The sequence below is a fragment of the Pipistrellus hanaki genome (assembly GCF_964339955.1).
Source record: "Pipistrellus hanaki genome assembly, chromosome: 5".
Lineage (NCBI taxonomy): Eukaryota > Metazoa > Chordata > Mammalia > Chiroptera > Vespertilionidae > Pipistrellus > Pipistrellus hanaki.
In genome coordinates, this window is record NC_140507.1 from 25,333,994 (window position 1) to 25,353,550 (window position 19,557).

The following is a 19,557-nucleotide window of genomic DNA, read 5'->3' on the forward strand; positions in this document are numbered from 1 at the left end:
GCTTCATCTTGGAGGGCCCAGGTGAAAATGTGGATGCATCATTAGGAAGACATCTTCATCACTAAAAACAAACCCCAGAATACCTCCATGGCCTTTCTGAACACGACGGGGCGGTGCAGGAATCAAAAAGCATGAGTATTGGTTCAGGTTGAGTTGCTAGAGTTGCTAACCCTTACCTGTCCGGGAGGGGCGCTCTCTGCGCCCAGCACCTGCCTATAGAACACTGGGTCGCAGCTCCGCAGCGTGTTCTGGCAGCTGGCCAGAGGGCTGGCCGCGCCGGGCTTCTGGAGCAGCGGGTCGCCAAGGCGGCGGGAGTCCGTGGTGAGGTACACCTGGTGGTACAGGTGCGGCGGCGGCACCAGGCCGCCCCGTACAGCGTCCGCGTGCAGAGAGGGCCCTGGCGTTCGGTACAGGGAGCTCACCGGAGCTCGGTACAGGTCCCTGGACTGTTTCCACTTGTAAACTTTGAATATTATCACTCCCAGCACCGTGACCGCGAACCCCACGGAGACCAGGATGAGAGAGAGGAGCAGGTAGAAGGTGAGGTTTTTGTTCGGCTCCCCAGGGGCGGAGCCCGAGGGGAACTCGGCCCGGGCCTCGGGGGACTCCTCGGTGACAGACACAGTCAGGGTGGCGGTGGTGGACAGCGAGGGCTCCCCGTTATCCTGGATCAGGACCATGAGCGTCTGCCTGGGCAGGTCCGTGTCCTGGACGGGACGGGCGGTGCTGACCTGGCCTGTGTGGAGCCCCACAGCGAAGAGGCTCTGGTTGGGGGCCCCCACCAGGCTGTAGGAGAGCCAGGCGTTGTTGCCCGCGTCCGGGTCCCAGCCCACCACCCGGGTGACCACGTGGCCGGCCGCGGCGCCCCGGGCCAGCATCTCCACGGAGCTGCGGCCGGGCCGCGGGTACAGGACCTGGGGCGCGTTGTCGTTGCGGTCCGTGACGAACACGTTGACGCTGATGTTGGTGGCCAGGGCGGGGGTGCCCCCGTCGCTGACGTGAGCCGTCAGCTCGAACTCGCGCCGGTCCTCGTAGTCCAGGGGCACCAGGGTGGACACCACGCCGCTGTCGCGATGGATGGCGAAAAAGCGGCCCACGAGCCCGGCGCCCGCCCCCCGCTCCAGGAGCGAGAAGGAAAGGCGGGCGTTCTGCGGGGCGTCGGGGTCCCAGACACTTAGGTTTAGAATGGGGACCCCAGGGAGGTTATTCTCCTCCACGTAAACGTCGTAGGAAGGCTGAGCCGACTGCGGGGGGTTGTCGTTGACGTCGGACACCTGCACTCGGACGGTGGTGAGGGCGGAGAGGGCAGGGGCCCCTGCGTCCCGGGCCGTGATGCTGAGGTTGTACTCGGGCACCGCCTCCCGGTCCAGGGCCCCGCTGGTTTTCAGAGTGAAGTAGTTCTTGAGGGAAGAGGTGAGGCTGAAGGGAAGCCCTGGGGGAATCTCGCAGGTCACCAGCCCGTTGTCCCCGGCATCCAGGTCGGTCACGCTGAGCAAGGCGATGACCGTCCCCAGGGGGGCGTCCTCGGGCACGGGGCTGTACACGGAGGTGACGGTGATCTCCGGGGCGTTGTCGTTCACGTCCACCACCTCGACCAGCACTTTGCAGTGTGTCCCCTCGGGGTTGGCGCCCTTGTCTCTGGCCTGGATGTAGATCTCGTGGAGTTTCGTGTCTTCGAAGTCCAGGCGGCCCCTGATGGTCAGCACCCCGGTCACCGGGTCCAAGGAGAAGAGTTCCCGCGCGCCGGCGCGGTTGTGGCTGCCGAAGGAGTACACGATCTCCCCGTTGGGGCCTTCGTCCAGGTCGGTGGCCCGGACCTGCACCACGCGGGTCCCCGGGGGCGCGTCCTCCGGGACCCGCGCCCGGTACAGGGACTGGTTGAAGGAGGGCGCGTTGTCGTTGGCGTCCAGCACGGCGACGCGGATGGGGAGGCTGGCGGAGCGGGCCGGGCTGCCGCCGTCCACCGCCGTGAGCACCAGCTGGAGGCCGGGCTCGCGCTCCCGGTCCAGGGCGCGCTCCAGCACCAGCTCCGCGTACTTGGTGCCGTCCTCCCGCGTCTGCACGCGGAGCGCAAAGTACTCGTTCCGGCTCAGCTCGTAGGTCTGCAGAGAGTTGCTCCCCACATCGGGGTCGTGCGCGCTCTCCAGCGGAAAGCGCGTGCCCGGCGCCACGGCCTCGCTGATCTCCAATTTCATCTCCCGGGTCGGGAACGCGGGGTTGTTGTCGTTGATGTCCTGGATCACCACTTCCGCGCTGAACAGCTCCAGCGGAGAGTCCACCACCAGCTCCAGAGTTACGGTGCAGGAGGGCAGGGTCCCGCAGAGCTCCTCCCGGTCCAGGCGGTCGTTCACGAACATCTCCCCGCTCTCCCGGTTCACCTCAAAGAACCTCCGGCTGGCTCCGGACACCACCCGGAGCCTGCGAGCCGACAGGCTGCCGAGATCCAGGCCAAGGTCCGCGACCACGTTGCCCACCGCAAAGCCTTTCTCTCTTTCCTCCAGGATCTCATAGCGAATGACGGCGGAAGCCCCGGGCCAGACACCCAGCAGAAGCAGAACTCCCACCACGCTCCCGGCGCTTACCAGTCCGCTCCTCCGGGCCTCTGGGACCATCTCACTCAAAGGCAGTTCTCTCCGCGGGGTCCAGGCCGTCCCGGCGTTTTTCGCTGAGAAACTTTCAGCGGGTTAGCGCTCGAGCGCTGGGCGCCGAGTCTGACATGGCTCTCTGGATGCCTTTGATTTGCTCGCCGGCTGTTCAGTCTCTGCCTCATCCCGGGGCGCCGAGAGGGGACGGGCCGGGGCCAGATCTCCGGCGTCTCCATTGGCCGACAGCGGCGCGCAGAGTCCCAGCCAATAACTGCACGAAGAATGCGCTAGCGCGGGGCGCTCCGAGCGGGACGCGCGCTCAGCGCCAGGAACTTCACTTTCCTCTGGCTCGCTTCCAGAGTTTACGGCCAGGGCGCCTTGGCAGCATCCGCACATCGGAAACCTAACTGAGCCTGGAAAGCCCATTGCAGGGCGACGAAGCTGGCCCTTCTGCAAGTCTCCAAGCCAAACCCAGGTCTATTAAACATTTTAATGGCTGTCTTTAATCGCAAGAAGGGCGGCGGGGGATGGGGAGGGGCGAATCAAACCAACCAACCAACCAAACAAACAAACAAACAAAAAACCACGATACAATGCTGTCTGGAGAAACACCAACACATTTGGTTTGTTGGAGGTCGCGTAAAACCTATTTATTTATTATTTATTATTTATTTTAAATATATATTTTATTGATTGTTTACAGAGAAGAAGGAAGAGGGGTAGAAAGCTAGAAACATCGATCAGCTGCCTCCTGCACAACCCCCACTGGGGATGTGCCAGCAACCATGGTACATGCCCATGATTAGAATCGAATCTGGGACCTAACAGTCTGCAGGCTGATGCTCTATCCACTGAGCCAAATCAGTCAGGGCGAGTGAAACCTATTTAGCCGGACTCTATTAGTAAGGAGTAATTTAGCATTTCTATGGAGATGCAAATAATTGCAGTTTTATCTGTTACCAAATGAGACGTTAGAATTCCCTGTCACTTCCTCAGTAAAGCAAGACAGGACCTGCTGCTTTCAGTTGGTTTTACTCGGTTTTATGGAATTTTAAAACTCAGTGCGGATTTCTTTTAAAACTAGATATTGTTTAGCTCTCATTTCCTAAGAACCAGGGAGCAATGTGAAATGTCCTACCTTTTCCCCCAATGAGCATAATCTCAACCATAGAGCATCATCTCGAATATTTCCCTTTACCTGATAAATGTGTTTCCCAAGAACTTGGGCTCGTAAGCCACAGAGAGAAGTTCATTGCTAATAAAGGATAACACCTCTCCCCACAAAGAGGGGCAGACTTCTTTACCGCTTGAGACATTTATAAAATGATTGTGATATGGATACAAAGCTCCACAAAGTCTTTAGAGAAACACAAAGCCTTTACCCACAGAATAAAGAGCCTCGAGTTTTCCATACTTAAGACGGTAGTTACTAAACAAACAAAATAGCAACGATTAGGATAATGAATAAGAGTCAGGTATGAATCAGTCAGAGCTGAGTTGTCTATCTTTGGACAATAAATTACCCTCTAAGAGTTCCCGAGTTCCTACCTACTGAAAGAATGAGGCAGGTAAAATGACTGGGACTGAGTCAGCTTCAATTTATGATGCAAATCACCCCATTAGAGGTAACATTTTAGAGCCTCACATACCATTCTATTGTTTTTGATTGCACAAAGTTCTTGCTGAAGTGTAACTGAACCTTGAGGCAGAGAGGTAGGGAGACAGGTTAGATAGGTAGATAGGAAATAAGTATATATATAGAATATTTATTGGAGAGATGAAAGGCCATATTTGACCAGTTTCTCTAAGTCCTGAATACTTTAATTCATCTCCTAAAACCCCCAGTTTTGAATACTCAAGTTTGACAATTGGCTAGATCACAAGAAGGCCAAGAGGTATCAAAAGATAAAATGTATTCTATAGGATATATTTAGAATTGAGAATGTAGTCCTGTCATTTGCTACTCAAAGTGTGAGTCAAGGACCAATGGCATAGGCATCATCTGGGAGTTTCTTAGAAATACAGAAACGCCCCACTTCAGACCGACAGAAGCAGAATTTGAATTTAACAAACTACCTGGGTGATATGAGTGTACATTAAAGTTTGAGAAGCACTGATCTAGTGGGCTATTCAGAGATAAACTGATTTATCCATCATTTTTTCCATTCATTATCACTTAATTGACAACATGTCTTTTTTAAAATATATTTTATTGATTTTTTACGAGAGGAATTCAGAGGGATAGAGAGTTAGAAACATCGATGAGAGAGAATCATCGATCAGCTGCCTCCTGTACACCTCCCACTGGGGATGTGCCCACAACCAAGGTACATGCCCTTGACCGGAATCAAATCTGGGGCCCTTCAGTCTGCAGGCCGACGCTCTATCCACTGAGCCAAACCGGTTTCGGCGACAACATGCCTTTTTAAAACTAGTTTAAAAGGTTGAAGTTGTTTTCCCATTCATGAGGCACACAGTTTTCCTAAGACCTCTTCAGAAGTCAGCAGCACTCTCTGGGATCTGTTCTTCACAGGAGCCAGAATGATCTTAACATTTTAATTGGATCAAGAGTCTTCAACCCAAAAATCCTCAGGAGCATCTCACTGCTCTTGAAATAAAATACCAAACCATTCGCATTGTATCCAAGTGTTATGTCCTCTTTGGTATTTCTAGCTCTGCTTTCAGTGTGGGCATCAGCCAAGCTCGTTAGTGCCCCAGCGCCTTCACACAGACTAGTCCTCGCCTAAGAAGCTTCTTTCCCTTCCCTCCCTTTGCTTTGTTAATTTCTACAAGTCTTTCAGGTCTCAATGTTATTTCCTAACAGAGGTTGTTCCTTAGACCCATTTAAAACCGGAATCCTTTGTCAGAGCACCTTATATTTTCCATTGTTGAATCTAGCACAATTAAAAATTTTATAATTACTTTTTTTTGTTTTAGCATTTGTCTATCTCTTTGGCTAAGAAAAACTTTTTTTTAAAGCTGCAGGAAGGCAGAGACCATGGCTGTTTTGATGATCACTTGTATCCCTGGTGTCTAATACAGTGGACACTTAATACTCCCCCATCCTAGCTTTATTAAAGTATAGCTGACAAATAAAATTGTATAAATTTAAGGTATATGAGTGATGATTTAATATATATAATGAAATGATTATAATATAGTTAACACATTCATCATCTCACTTAGTTACCATTCTCTTTGGGAAATCATGCTGCTGCACCCCTCATCCAGCAAGGAAAACACTACCTGGTTTTTTTGCTCACATACCCCATGGCTCCTCCTACTATTAGGCCCACTGGTATTTTACTCTTTTTTTTAAATATATATTTTTATTAATTTTTTACAGAGAGAAAGGGAGGGAAGGATAGAGAGCTAGAAACATTGATGAGAGAGAAACATCGACCAGCTGCCTCCTGCACATCCCGGGGATGTGCCCGCAACCAATGTACATGCCCCTGACCGGAATCGGACCTGAACCTTTCAGTCCGCAGACCGACGCTCTATCACTGAGCCAAACTGGCTTCGGCATTATACTCTTAATTTTGCTCTTTAGCTCCCTGTCTCATGTGCTGTTTCACTAGTCTTCTGCAGAACAGAATGCAGGTGTTCGCCAACCAGAAGGTGGGAGAGATCTATCTGGCATTGAATTCAGAACCTAACACCAGAATCCTTGAGACCCCGGTTAGACACTCCGCTCAGCCGGAAGTAGCTACGGAAGATAGACCTTCACCTCCTGACCTTGCGCGGACTCTCAATTTAATATATATATATATATATATATATATATATATATATATATATATATATATATATATATATATATTACCAGAAGCCTGGAATGATAGATCCTCCTTTCCCCCAACTGATGGATGGAGAATGACGTAAACTCCACCTGCAGTATGAACATTCCAGAACACCTAACCAGGCAGCTTATATGGACTGTACATGGAACCACCAATCAGCACCTGCCAAATACCCTAAGCCCCCAATTCCTAAGTCCCTAATCATGTGCCTTATATGAAACCACCAATCAGTGTGTGCCAAGTACCTAATCCCATCCCTTCGCTTTCCTCCCCTCAAAAGGGTGTTCACTCCGCACATGTGCTCTTTCTCCTCTGGAAGGCAGCCCAGCAGGGGTCTTCTCCTCCAATAAAGCCTGTGTCCTGGTTCTCCGGCCCTCTGTTTCATCTTTCAGTGTGCATGTGTTAAGAACACTTAAGATCTGTTCTCCCAGCAAATTTCAAGCATATAATACAGTACTGTTAACTATAGTTACCATACTATACATTAGATTCCCAAAACTTATTCATCTTATAACTGAGAGTTTGTACTCTTTGACCAACATTTCCCTGTACTTATTAGTAATGGTTATTAATATGGCAATCATCATGCTAATGGCATAGCAATAAAATGTACCAAGGAATATATATATATTCATTTATGTGCACCTATAAACATTTTTGGAAGATACAGCTACTCTTTTAAGCTACCAGATGGCCTAATGAAACTATTTTTTAACATAATAATTTGAAAGAGAAAACATAGTTTGCCAAAGAACCAAAGGGAGGTGTGCTAACATCACTCGCTGGAGAGAAATAAAGATGGCATAACTCGCTGTGTCACCTATACCCAGGGGAAACGGAAGCACCAGCATGCAGGACCAATACAGTTTTCCGGTCTCTAGCTTCTTTTCTCTTTGTCTTAGGATTTTAAGAGAGCCTTCGATCAATGAGATACACAAACATAATATAACTTTTAAATAGAAAGTAAATTAATGTATTACAGTGATCAAGAGCGAGACTGTAGTGTCCAAAAGACTTGAGTTCCAATACTGGATATTACACTTAGTAGCTATGTAACCATGGATGTTTTATTTTTTATTTTATTTTTTAAAAATATATTTTATTGATTTTTTTACAGAGAGGAAGGGAGAGAAGGATAGAGAGCTAGAAACATCGATGAGAGAGAAACATCGACCAGCTGCCTCTTGCACACCCCCCACCGGGGATGTGCCCGTTACCAAGGTACATGCCCTTGACCAGAATCGAACCTGGGATCTTTCAGTCCACAGACCAACGCTCTACCACTGAGCCAAACCAGTTTCAGAGTATGTTTTATTTTTAACTTCTCTTTTGTTTTATTGATCTGTAAAATGGAAATAATAATAGTACTCCTTGACATAGCCACAGGCATCTTAATCTTTAATTTTAATCTTTTAACAGCTTTATACTTTCCATAGAGGTAACCTAGACAATCAATGATTTTTGATAAATGTATATAGCTATGCAACCAATACCACAATCCAGTTTTAGAATACTCCTGTCATTCCCAAAAGTTTCCTTATGCCTGTCTGCTGTCAATCCCCCAGCCTCAGGCAGCCACTTATCTACTTTCTATGTAGTGTTGCCTTTTCTGGAAGTTTCATAAAAATTGAATTACAAAATATATAGTCTTCTGAATCTGGCTCCTTTCACTTAGCTTAATGTCCAACCCAATTCTTAACTACAACCTCAAACCTGTGCTTTCTTGGACCCTTTTTGTCTAATAAGGGGCCCTTCTAGCCCAGTCAAAAATTCCTAAGTCATTCTTAACATCTTTTCCCACATCCCCATTTCTAGTTCTATCGTTACTAGTTCATGCCAATGCTTACTACCTCCAAAACATATTTGAATATATCAATTACTCTCCCTCTACAACCACTTCGTGAGTCAAAACTACCTCAAATACTGACATAGCTTCCTCTCTGGTCTTATTTCCTCTTTTGTTTTCCCTAAATTCTATTTCACATGCAGAAATCTGAGGGATCTTGCAAAAAAAATGTAAGTTAAATTATATACTCTCCTTGATAAACATAGTGTTTGGCACCAGGACTGGCTACATAATTTGTGGAATTAATGCAAAATGAAAACAGGCTCCTTCTTTAAAAATTAAGAATTTCAAGATGGTGACAGTAGAGCATTAGCCCAAGTGCAGGGCCCTTCTAAGTATGGGCCAGTGTGACTGCACAATTCACATGCTCATGACCCTGGCCTTGCCTAGCACAGGGGAAGCTCTCCACAAATATCACCTAATATTGATGCCAGAAGATCAGTCATATCAGAAAAGCCTACTCATGATACTCTTAAATTACTGCATTCAAGAAAAAAAATATGTATTATCCCCTTAAAATCCTAAATATCATCTAATAATCTTTCAACATAATCTAATTTGCTTATTTAAGGAACATCCTAAAGTCAAAGTAAGGGATCATTTTAGGAGAAATGGCATAAAAACAGATCAACTAATAAATCAATCAAACATGTATCACAATTTAGACAGGTGAGAGATTCAAGGGTTTGGTGAAGAAGCTGGATGATTTAGTCTTAATGTATATCTGAAGTTTGTGTGTGAAGTTTTTTTGTATGTTAGGATTTTTAAAAATGAGCTATGATATTAAGAATAAAATTTTAAGACCCATTTTATCTACCCTTAGGACAAGAAAAAATTATAAAATATTTTTGCCGAAAACCAATCATTGTCTCACTAATAGAAAGAGGCTGGTCAACCTTGAAGCTCTGAAAGGTCAGAGCTAACCACACCCTATCTAATTGAGACAATAGTAACTGAGGCAACTTCCCCATCTTGTAATCATGTAAATCCTTACTGATATGATAATCCGCTTATTACCTGCCTAAGGGCTATGGGAGTTTCCCAAAGCTGCTTAAAGGTACTGGGTGTTTCCCAAAGCTGCTTAAGGGTACTGGGTGTATCCCATAGCAGCCTCAATAAAAGGGATAGCAAGGCCAGATCCTAGAGAATTCCCACTAGAGGTTGACTCCCGCCTGGCTCCCCATTTGTCCCGAATTAACTCTTTTCTAGTCTCTCTCTTCATTTTAGTGTGTGGCCTCCTCCAGAAACCGGACCCTGAGTGGTGTTACGAAGCGAGTCCCCAAGAGATGGACCACCGGAGCCAATTTGATTGAGCATTCTAGAATTTATTATTCGAATCCAGACTCAAACCATGGCTGACGCAGCAGCCGGCAAAACACCCAGGTAAGAGCCCCGATGGAGGGGCAGTCCCTCCAGAGCGCTCACACAAAAACACAGACAAACACACACCTACCGCGGCCAGTCAGGCTCTCCGGACCGGGGTCCCTCATGGTCCTGGCTGGGGATACCAGACGAATTCATGATCCCCAAGGACCACCAGGGAGCCGAGTCCGATGCAATAAACAAAAGAGCCTTTTCCATGCTAGCATGGGCTCAGTCCACTCACGCCGGCAGCATGGCGGAAGAGAGCGAATTTCGCCCAGTCCGGGGCTTTTACTCAGGTCGATGTCACTGCCTGATTGGCCCCTCAGGACAAAGAACTGGCCGTCCTGATCTGTTCCTAAACCCTAAAGACTAAATTTTAAAGACTGGGGACAGCCCCCAGGGTTGGTTCCCAGTCACACCCTGCTGAACATTGGAATGTGGCCCTATCTTGCCCATAATACAAAAGCAGAACTAAAGGTTATCTATAGTTTCTACCCCTGAAGCTACTGAGTCAGTGGGAGTCAATCTCCTGTAATTACCCTATTGTTTAAGCAAGTAATTGAAGGTCGAAGTCAGATAGCAAGGTTAAAATTCAAACAGCAGTTTTTACCCAAGTATGATTGCTACCATATTTCAAGTGGGCCCTAATCACGCGGGTTGTGTTAAGGGTTCCCACATATTTTGGAAGTACAGTCAATGATTGTAGAGGTCAAAAGTTTAAGACAAAAATGTTTGCTTCTCCCATGTGAGTGCTATTCTTTTTAATCTTGATCACTTTAGTACTTCCTTGTTGCTTATTATATTATAGAGCTTAGGTATGCTAGGAAACTACCTACAAAAGACTACTAAATTTGTCCACATGAAAATCTCCCAAGAGACCTAAATTCTCCTTAGAGAGATAGAATTTGTTCAATCTTTCCCAAGCATGCTGTTATTTTATTGTTATCTAAATTATGATCAGGTCTCCTCAAATGGATAGCCTTGTATGGCTAAATTTGTTTGTTTATTTTTTTATAAATTAAGTACTTCATATAAATACATAATGATAACTTTGAGTCAGAAAGAAGTATAGCTTTCTGATCATTAAAACCTTCTGGCAATACAGAAGTTTGGTATATGATAAAGATGCTATTTCAAATCACTGGGGAAAGATGAAGTTTTTAATAAATGGTATTGGAACAACTGGATAACCACAAAGAAAAAAAAGATAAAATTAGTTCTAACCTCAACACACATAAGGATAAAGTTCATGTAGTTCAAGAATCTAGAAGTAAAGACCAAAAAAAACATGCAAGTCCTAGACAAAAATTGATAAAAGTTTTCTAGATCCTAAATGTATAACAAGGCTTTCTAACTTTGACTCTAAACCTAAATGCAATACAAGAAAAGACTGATTCATTTGATTACATAAAAATAAAAGTGAAAAAGGGGTGCACTGCAAAGAATGCCATAAACAAAGGTGAAAGGCAAATGAATACAAAAAATACTTGCAACTTGTATCTTGGACAAAAAGCTAATATTTCTACCTAAATCACTTAACATTTTAGGATGAAACACAAAAATATGATAGAAAAATAAACATAAGACAGGAATAGACAAAATTTAAAAGGAGATAAACTGGCCACAACTGGTTTGGCTCAGTGGATAGAGTGTCAGCCTGCGGACTCAAGGGTCCCAGGTTTGATTCCTGTCAAGGGCCTATACCTTGGTTGCAGGCACATCCCCAGTAGGGGATGTTCAGGAGGCAGCTGATCAATGTTTCTCTCTCATTGATGTTTCTAACTCTCTATCCTTCTACATTCCTCTCTGTAAAAACTCAATAAAATATATTTTAAAAAATAAATAAAAGGAGATAAACTGACTTTTAAACATATGAAAAGGTATCTAATGTCAATCATAATGAAAAAAATTCTAATTAAAATTATTTTTAGGTTTTTTACTGATCAGATTGGCAAAAATGTAAAAGCTTGACACATAGTCAATCTGTAGACAATGATTTTGGAAAAATATCATTCTCACCTATTTGTTAGAATGCAAAATGTTACAATCTAAATGGAAGGAAATAGCTATATCTGATATTTAGCCTATGACCTAACAATCACAGTTTTAGGAATTTACCCAAATATATACCATAGAACTATTAAAATACATTGGTTGAATAGACTGTGATATGTATGTGGTTGAATAGACTATGATATGTATGCATACAATGGAGTTTTATAAAGCTACATACCGTATTTTTTGGACCATAAGACGCACCGGACCATAAGACGCACCAGTTTTTAGAGAAGGGAAATGAAGAAAAAAAGATTCTGAAACAAATAGTGTCCTAAAATATTTTATGTGCATTAAAACCCAACATCACAGTCATAAACACATGTAATCAACCCTGTAAAGTAAACAGCATTTAGAACCATTTTAGAGCTGGGCAAGCACACAGAGACCACACAGAGCCGAGCAAGTAAAAAAACTTTTTTTTTACAGTATATGTGTAGGCTATATTTGGACCATAAGACTCAGGGACTTTTCCCCCCCACTTCTGGGGGGAAAAAAGTGCGTCTTATGGTCCGAAAAATACGGTATTTAAAAAAAGAACAACAAAGATATCTATAAATTGATATAGAAGATTTCCAAGACATATTGTTAGTGCAAAAAACAAAGTGAAGATTTTTGCTTTTGACCACATGGCATTAGCCATACTCTATAAATAACTAGAAGATTGATGAAAATATGAAAAAAAAATGTTTTTAGACATTTGCTCAAAAAGAATACAAAGCTGAGTGAAGTGAAGCAAATATGGCGAGTTCTAGGATCTGTTATTTTGTTTTGCTGGAGATAATTTTCAGACAATGGGACAGGAAAGGAAAAATCCAAGAATAACAGTGGTCTTGCTAAATTGGGGGGTAGAAATTAGAATTTGGAGAAACTAAGGCATCCAGAATTTGTGGGACAGAACACAGAGAGAATGGAGCTACACAAAGAACTCCAGATATTTGGATAAGGAATCCCTTGAGTCTTTGGATGAATGATAATCTGAGCGTACATAGACTGACATTCTTTTGGAGCTGAGCAAAGACCAACTGTCAAGGGAGCTATTAGCTGAAGAATTCCTGGAACTCTCACAGGGATGGGAAATATTTGAATTCTATTTAGCTAGAATACAGAGACCCTGCTGAACACTCCAAGAAATAAATTTTTTAAAAAAGTCACAACTTAGCAGCAGGTCTAAACTAGCTCAAGGCAAAAGGGTTTATAAACCTGTCCTAACAAAGCTTACAAATAAGCCTTTAAAAGATCAACCTGATCTGCAAATAACTTAAAAACCTTCCATACTTCTTACAGAAAGACAACAAAATACAAAGATTTAACAATGTAACATTTACAATGTCTGCCATCCAAATAAACAAAAAACCATCTACATTACTAGACATGCAAATAAACAGAAAATTATGACCTAAAACCAGGAAGAAAATCAGGACTAGAAATGGTAGAGTTGATGAAATTAGCAGACAAGGACTTTAAAGCAGCTACTATAAATGTTTAAAACAGCTATTTTAAAGGAAAACATGATAGATAATGAGAAAAATGGAATGAAATGAAAGAACTAAATTGAACTTCTAGAGGTGCACAATATTGAAATGAAAACTTCACTAGACAGGAATAGCAGTAAACTGAACAGTGTGAAAGAAAAGATCACTGAACTTTCAGAAATAACAACAGAGACTATCCAGATTGAAATAAGTTTTAAGAAACAGCTTCAGCAACCTGTGGGAAAATATCAAGTGGTCTTATATATATATATGAAATTGAGTATCATAATTGTATATGAGTGTGATAAATAATATTTGAATAAATATAGCCCAAAAATTCCTAAGCTAAAGAAAATTATGGACCTACAGAATCAAGAAGGTCTATAAATCCCAAGTAGGATAAACATAAAGGAAAACATACTAAAGTCCCATCATAATTAAATTTTTGAAAACCACTGATAAAGAGAAAATTTTATAAGTAGTTGGAATTAAAAAAGCATTAAGTAATGGGGGAACAAAGGTAAGAAATATTATAGACTTCTAATCAGAAACAATGTAGGACAGAAGAGAGAGAGAACTAGAGAACATCATGCTGAGTGAAATAAGCCAGTCAATGAAAGAGAAATACCACATGGCCTCACTCATTTATGGATATTAAACAACATTATAAACTGACAAACCAAAAGTCAGATATAAAGACAGTAAAGCAACAATCAGACTGTAAAATTACAGTGGGGAGAGTAGGGAGATCTGGGGGAGATAAGAGATCAACCGAAGGACTTGTATACATGCATATAAGTACAACCAATGGACACAAAACTCTGGGGAGGGAGGGTATGAATTGGGGGGGGGAGGCAATGTTAAAATATGTACACAGATAATAATTTAATAAAAAAAAAAAGTGAAAATAAATAAATAAATAAATAAATAAATAAAAACGTATCTTCAAGATACATGTGAATCCATGCTAAAAAAAAAAAAAAGAAGAAGAAGAAGAGGAACAATATCTTTAAAGTGCTGAAAGAAAAAACTTGTCAGCCTAGAATTTTATAGCCAGCAAAAGTATCTCTCAAAAATAAGGTAAAATAAAGATTTTTTTTTTTTTTTTTAGACAAACAAAAACAAAGAAAATTTGCAACCAGCAGATTTATATTATAAGAAACATTAAAAGAAGTTCTTTAAACTGAAGGAAAATGACATCAGATAGAAATTTGGATCTAAGTAAATAAATTAGTGATTGAAATAATAAAAATGTAGGTTACATATTAAAGACCTTTCTTCTCACTTTTGAATTTCTTTAAAAGATAATTAATCAGTTAAAGCAAAATAATATATTGTGGAGCTTAAAATATATGCAGAAGTAAAATGTGTGACAATAGCATACAAAAACAGAGAAGAGAAATGTTAAAGAATATACCTTATGTAAATTATTTATATTATTGTGAGAAGTTAGAAGTGCAAAGGGTAAACCCTAGAACAACTACTGTAAAATGGAAGAGGATATCTAATAAACTAATATCAGAGATAAATTAAATATGAAACAATACTCAATCTAAATAAGATGGAAAAATATGAAAGAAAAAAACCTGATGGGACAAGGAGAAAACAAAGCAAGATGATTGACATAATCAATATTAGATTAAATATAAGTGGTCTGAACATTCCAACTAAAAGTAACAGATGAATAAAAAGTAAGACCCAACTGAATCCTGTCTACAGAAAATATATTTTATATATAAAGGAAAATATATATAAACACTAATTATAAGAAAATTGAGTGGCTATGTTAATATCATATAAAGTAGACCTTCAGACAAGATATATTAGCAGAGAAAAAGAAAGAGATTTCAAAATTACAAAAAGGTCAATTAATACCAAGTATTAAGATTAAATGCCTATTTATCCAAAGAAAATTATCAGGGACAAAGAGGGATATTATGCAGTGATAAAAGGGCTGATCCACCAGGAAGACATAGCCATCTTAAAAATGTATATACCAAACAACAGAACTTCAAAATACATGAAAAAAACCTGATATAACTGAAAGGCGAAATAGATAAATTCAGTATTGAAGTTGGAGACTTCAACAACTTGACAATGATTAACAGAACTACTAACAAGTATATAGAGTGAATAGTGACTGACAAAACTCTTCACCAACAACAATATTCAACAAGAATATTGAAATGAACAACACCATTAACTAATAGGACCTAATTGACACATAGAGCATCCCACCCAACAACAGGCCATATTATAATCAAATCCAGAGTCAGAAAACACATCTCAACAAATTCAAAAGAATGAAAATCACACAGAATATATGCCTTAACCATCCTGGAATTAAAATAAAAAGCATAAAGATAACAGGAAAATCTCCAAACACTTACAAATAAAACAACACATTTCTAAATAATCCATGGTTCAAAGAGTAAGTCTCTAAGGAAATTGAAAAATACACTGAACTGAAAATACAACTTATCAAAATTTATGGAATACAACTAAATCAGTCCTGAGGGGTAAGTGTATAACACTAACAATAAAAGAAAAAGTCTCAAATGAATAAATCATATACATCTCAAGAAACTATGAAAAGAGGAGCAAAATAAGCCCAAAGCAAGCATAGGCAAAGAAATAATAAATACAAGCGTAGAAACCAATGAAATTGAGCTCCTAGGTATATACCCAAGAGAAATGAAAACATATGTCCATAAAAAGACTTGTAGCGAATGTTCATAGCAACATTTTTTCAATAGCCCCAGATTGGAACCAACCCAAATGTCCATCAATGGATTAATAGATAAAATATGGTAGAAGAATAGAAATAGTAAAACTGAGAGTGGAAATTAATGAAATGGACAAATAGGGAAAAATCAACGAAACCAAAAGCTGTTACTCTAATAACAAAATGAGACAAAGAAATTATAGGGAAAGTAAACTACAGACCAACATCCTTCATAAACATACATGCAAAAATATTTTACATAGTATTAGCATACTGAATCCAATGATATAAAAAGGTTGAAAAAAATAAAAAGGCTGAAATATGATGACCAAGTAGGGTATATTTAAAAATTGCAAAGTTGATGAAACATTTAAAATTCAACCTGTGTAATTTATCATATTAACAAGTAAAATTGAAAAGATACATGGTAATTTCAATAAATGCAAAAAATCATTTGACTAAATTTATCACTCATTAATGACAAAAATTATCAACAAACCAGAAATAAAGGAAACTTCCTCAATTTGCTAAAATGTATTTATGGAAACTTAATGGTGACTAGAAACACGGCAAGAATGTCCACTCTCACCATTTCTATTTGATTTTGTTCAGAAAATTCTAACTAATGCAACAAGGTAAATAAAAGAGAAAAGGCATACACATTGGAAAGGAAGAAAAAAAACAGTATTTTTTGTGTGGGCAGAAAACATGTTTGTTGTGCATGTAAATAATCCTAAAGGATCTACAAAACAAAACAAAAAAAACCCCAAAACCTTACTATTAGTACTCATAAATCAATTTATTAAGGACCCATTAAAGAAGATCAATATAACCAAGGTTACCTCAATAAATTAAATTAAAAATAAATTGTATTTTTATATATTTGCAATGATCAATTAGAAAATGAAAAATTTTGATTCCATTCAGAATAGTAGAAAACATTAAATAATTAAGTGGTGAACTTATCAAAACATACAGAAAACCTGCACATTGAAAAACACAAAACATTGCTTAGAGAAATGAAAGTGCTTATGTAAATGAAGATATATACCATGTTCATGGATTGAAAAATTCAATAATATCATTAGTTTTTCTAAGTTGAAGTTATAAAATCAATGCAACTCTTTTGTTTTTTTAAATATATATTTCATTGATTTTTATAGAGAGAAAGGGAGAGGGAGAGAGAGTTAGAAACATTGATGAGAGAGAAACATTGATCAGCTGCCTCCTGCACACTCCCCACTGGGGATGTGCCCACAATCAAGGTACAGAACCTGGGACCCTTCAGTCCGCAGGTTGACGCTCTATCCACTGGGCCAAACCGGTTAGGGCACAACCTTTTGTTCTTAAAGAAAATGATAGCATGATACCAAAATTTACATGAAAATTAAAGGAGCTAGAAAACCAAACAATTTTGGAAAAGGAAAACAATGTTGGATAACTAACACTACCTGACTTTAAGACTGTTATAATGCTACAGATATAAAGGTGTTAGAATATAGATTCCAAAAAAAGACACATATTTTTGAGTTAGGTGCCAAGTAATTTTAATAATGGGGAAGAATAATCTTCTCAGCAAATTTTCCAAAGGCATAGCTTGATATTCCTTTGGAAATATAGGAACCTTCATATCATACACAAGCATCAACTCAAAATGGTTCATATACCAAATTATAAGTAGTATAACTATAAAAATTCTAGAAAATAAGGAGAAAATCAACAGAACTTACAACAGGCAAAGACTTATTAAATAGGGTATAAGAAATAAAAACTATAAAGGAAAAAAATGAATAAATTGAGCTTTATCAAAATCACAATTTCTATTCTTCAAAAGACATTAATAAGAAAAGAAAAAGTCAGCTCTAGCTGGCTTGGCTCAGTGGATAGAGGGTCGGCCTGCGGGCTGAAGTCAGGTTCGATTCCGGCCAAGGGCACATGCTTGAGTTGTGGGCTTGATCCCCAGTAGGGGGTGTGCAAAAGGCAGCTGATCAATGATTCTCTCTCATCATTGATGTTCCTATCTCTCTCTCCTTCCTTCCTCTCTGAAATCAATAAAGGAATATATTTTTTAAAAAAAGAAAAGGAAAAGTCAAACATCTTTAAGATAAGCCATAATATCCACAAAACACATATGTGACAAAGAATTCATATCCAGAATGTATTTTTTAAAACTCTCATAACTTAATTTTAATATAATAAATAACTCAAAAATGGATAAAAGATCTTAACAGACTTCAAGAAAAAGATATAAAAATAGCCAATAAGCACATGAAAAGATGTTCAATATATTTAGTCAACAAGAAAACACAAATTAAACCCCAATGAGAGTTCCTAGAATGATTAAAATTAAAAAGTTTGGCAACAGAAAGCATTGGGGAGATGTGGATCAAATGAAACTCTCATGCACTGCTGATGGAAATGTAAAGTGATATCATCACTTTAAAAAATAGTTTTGCAGCTTCTTATAAAGCTAAATATATACTTCCCATACTATATGACCCAGAAATTATGCTTTTAGATACTTATTTAAGAACTAAAAAAACTATTCCCACAAAAGACTTGTACATAATATTCATATCATCTTAATTCAGAATAACACCAAACTGGGAACAATCCAAATATCTACTAACAGGTGAATACTACACAAATGGTGATATATCTGTACAGTGCAATACCTGCAATACCTCTCAGCAATAAAAAGGAACAAATTACTAATACATACAATAATGTGAATGAATTTCAAAAATATGTTGAGCAAAAGAAGCAAACGCAAAAAGAGCACATGTTTTAAGATTCCATTTAGATGAAATTCTGGAAGAGGCAAAACTAATTTATAGTGACAGGAAGCAAACCAGTAGTTTCCTGGAGCCAGAGATGTGGGGAATTGATTGTGATTGAACATGAGAGAACTTTTAAAAGTTATAGAAAGGGTCTATATTTTAATTGTAGTGGTGGTTACACAGGTGCAAATATTTGTCAAATTCATTGAGCTGTATAATTTTTATAGGTACATTTTATTATATATAAATTATACTGCAATAAAACTGATTAATTTTTTTTAAAAAAGCAAAGTGCAAAATAGGCATTTCTCTCTTTTCATGATAGTGCAGACTGTAAACATGATTGTGCAAGCTGAAACTGTAAAGTGATCTTAATTGTGGGGGAAATTATGATTGTTGCATGGCCTTTAAAAATTTCTATGAAAACATGAAAATCTCTCTTATAGGGAAGTAAAATATAATAAAATACTTATTTAGTACATTATAATCTAAAATATTAGAACCCCTGAGTATTAAAGGGTTTTATTTCTTTGTAAGAAACTTATTAAGAAGAAGATTTAACTTCTTCTTATCCTATAATTTACAATATGGAACAAGCATTCTTTCTATACCTTGGCAAATTGTCATACTCCTTTATAAGTTTGGATCAACTTCCAATAGCATGAAACATTTCTGAGTTACAATTTTGTGCATTTTGATGTTGCCATTTTTTCTATGATGTCTTCATCCTCTTCATCACAACCACTTTCCTCACCCATGTTATTAAGTTCACCTTTACTAAGCTCCTTTGGCTGCATGGCTAGAGACTCTTAAAGGGCAGCGTCAACATTCCATAATCAGCTTTTACTTGATAACTCCACTTATGTTTAATTCAAATTTCACTGACAGCATTATCACTTTTGTTTCTTGACTGCACTTCCTTT

General features: G+C 39.9%; 1 protein-coding gene across 24 annotated transcripts in view; it reads right to left on the reverse strand.

The window, feature by feature from the left end:
* Positions 1-19,557, reverse strand: part of LOC311623141 (protocadherin gamma-C4) — a 164,998-nt gene that overhangs the window by 29,895 nt on the left and 115,546 nt on the right. The window contains exon 1 of one of the 24 annotated variants that reach the window (XM_084884958.1): positions 177-2,796. The exons of 22 other annotated variants lie outside the window; for them this stretch is intronic. In XM_084884958.1, coding sequence (XP_084741084.1) covers positions 177-2,612 — 2,436 coding nt within the window. In that variant the 5' untranslated portion in view covers positions 2,613-2,796. Of the gene's footprint in view, positions 1-176; positions 2,797-19,557 lie in introns of those variants that run through there. One more of the 24 variants, XM_084884954.1, reaches the window with a different exon arrangement.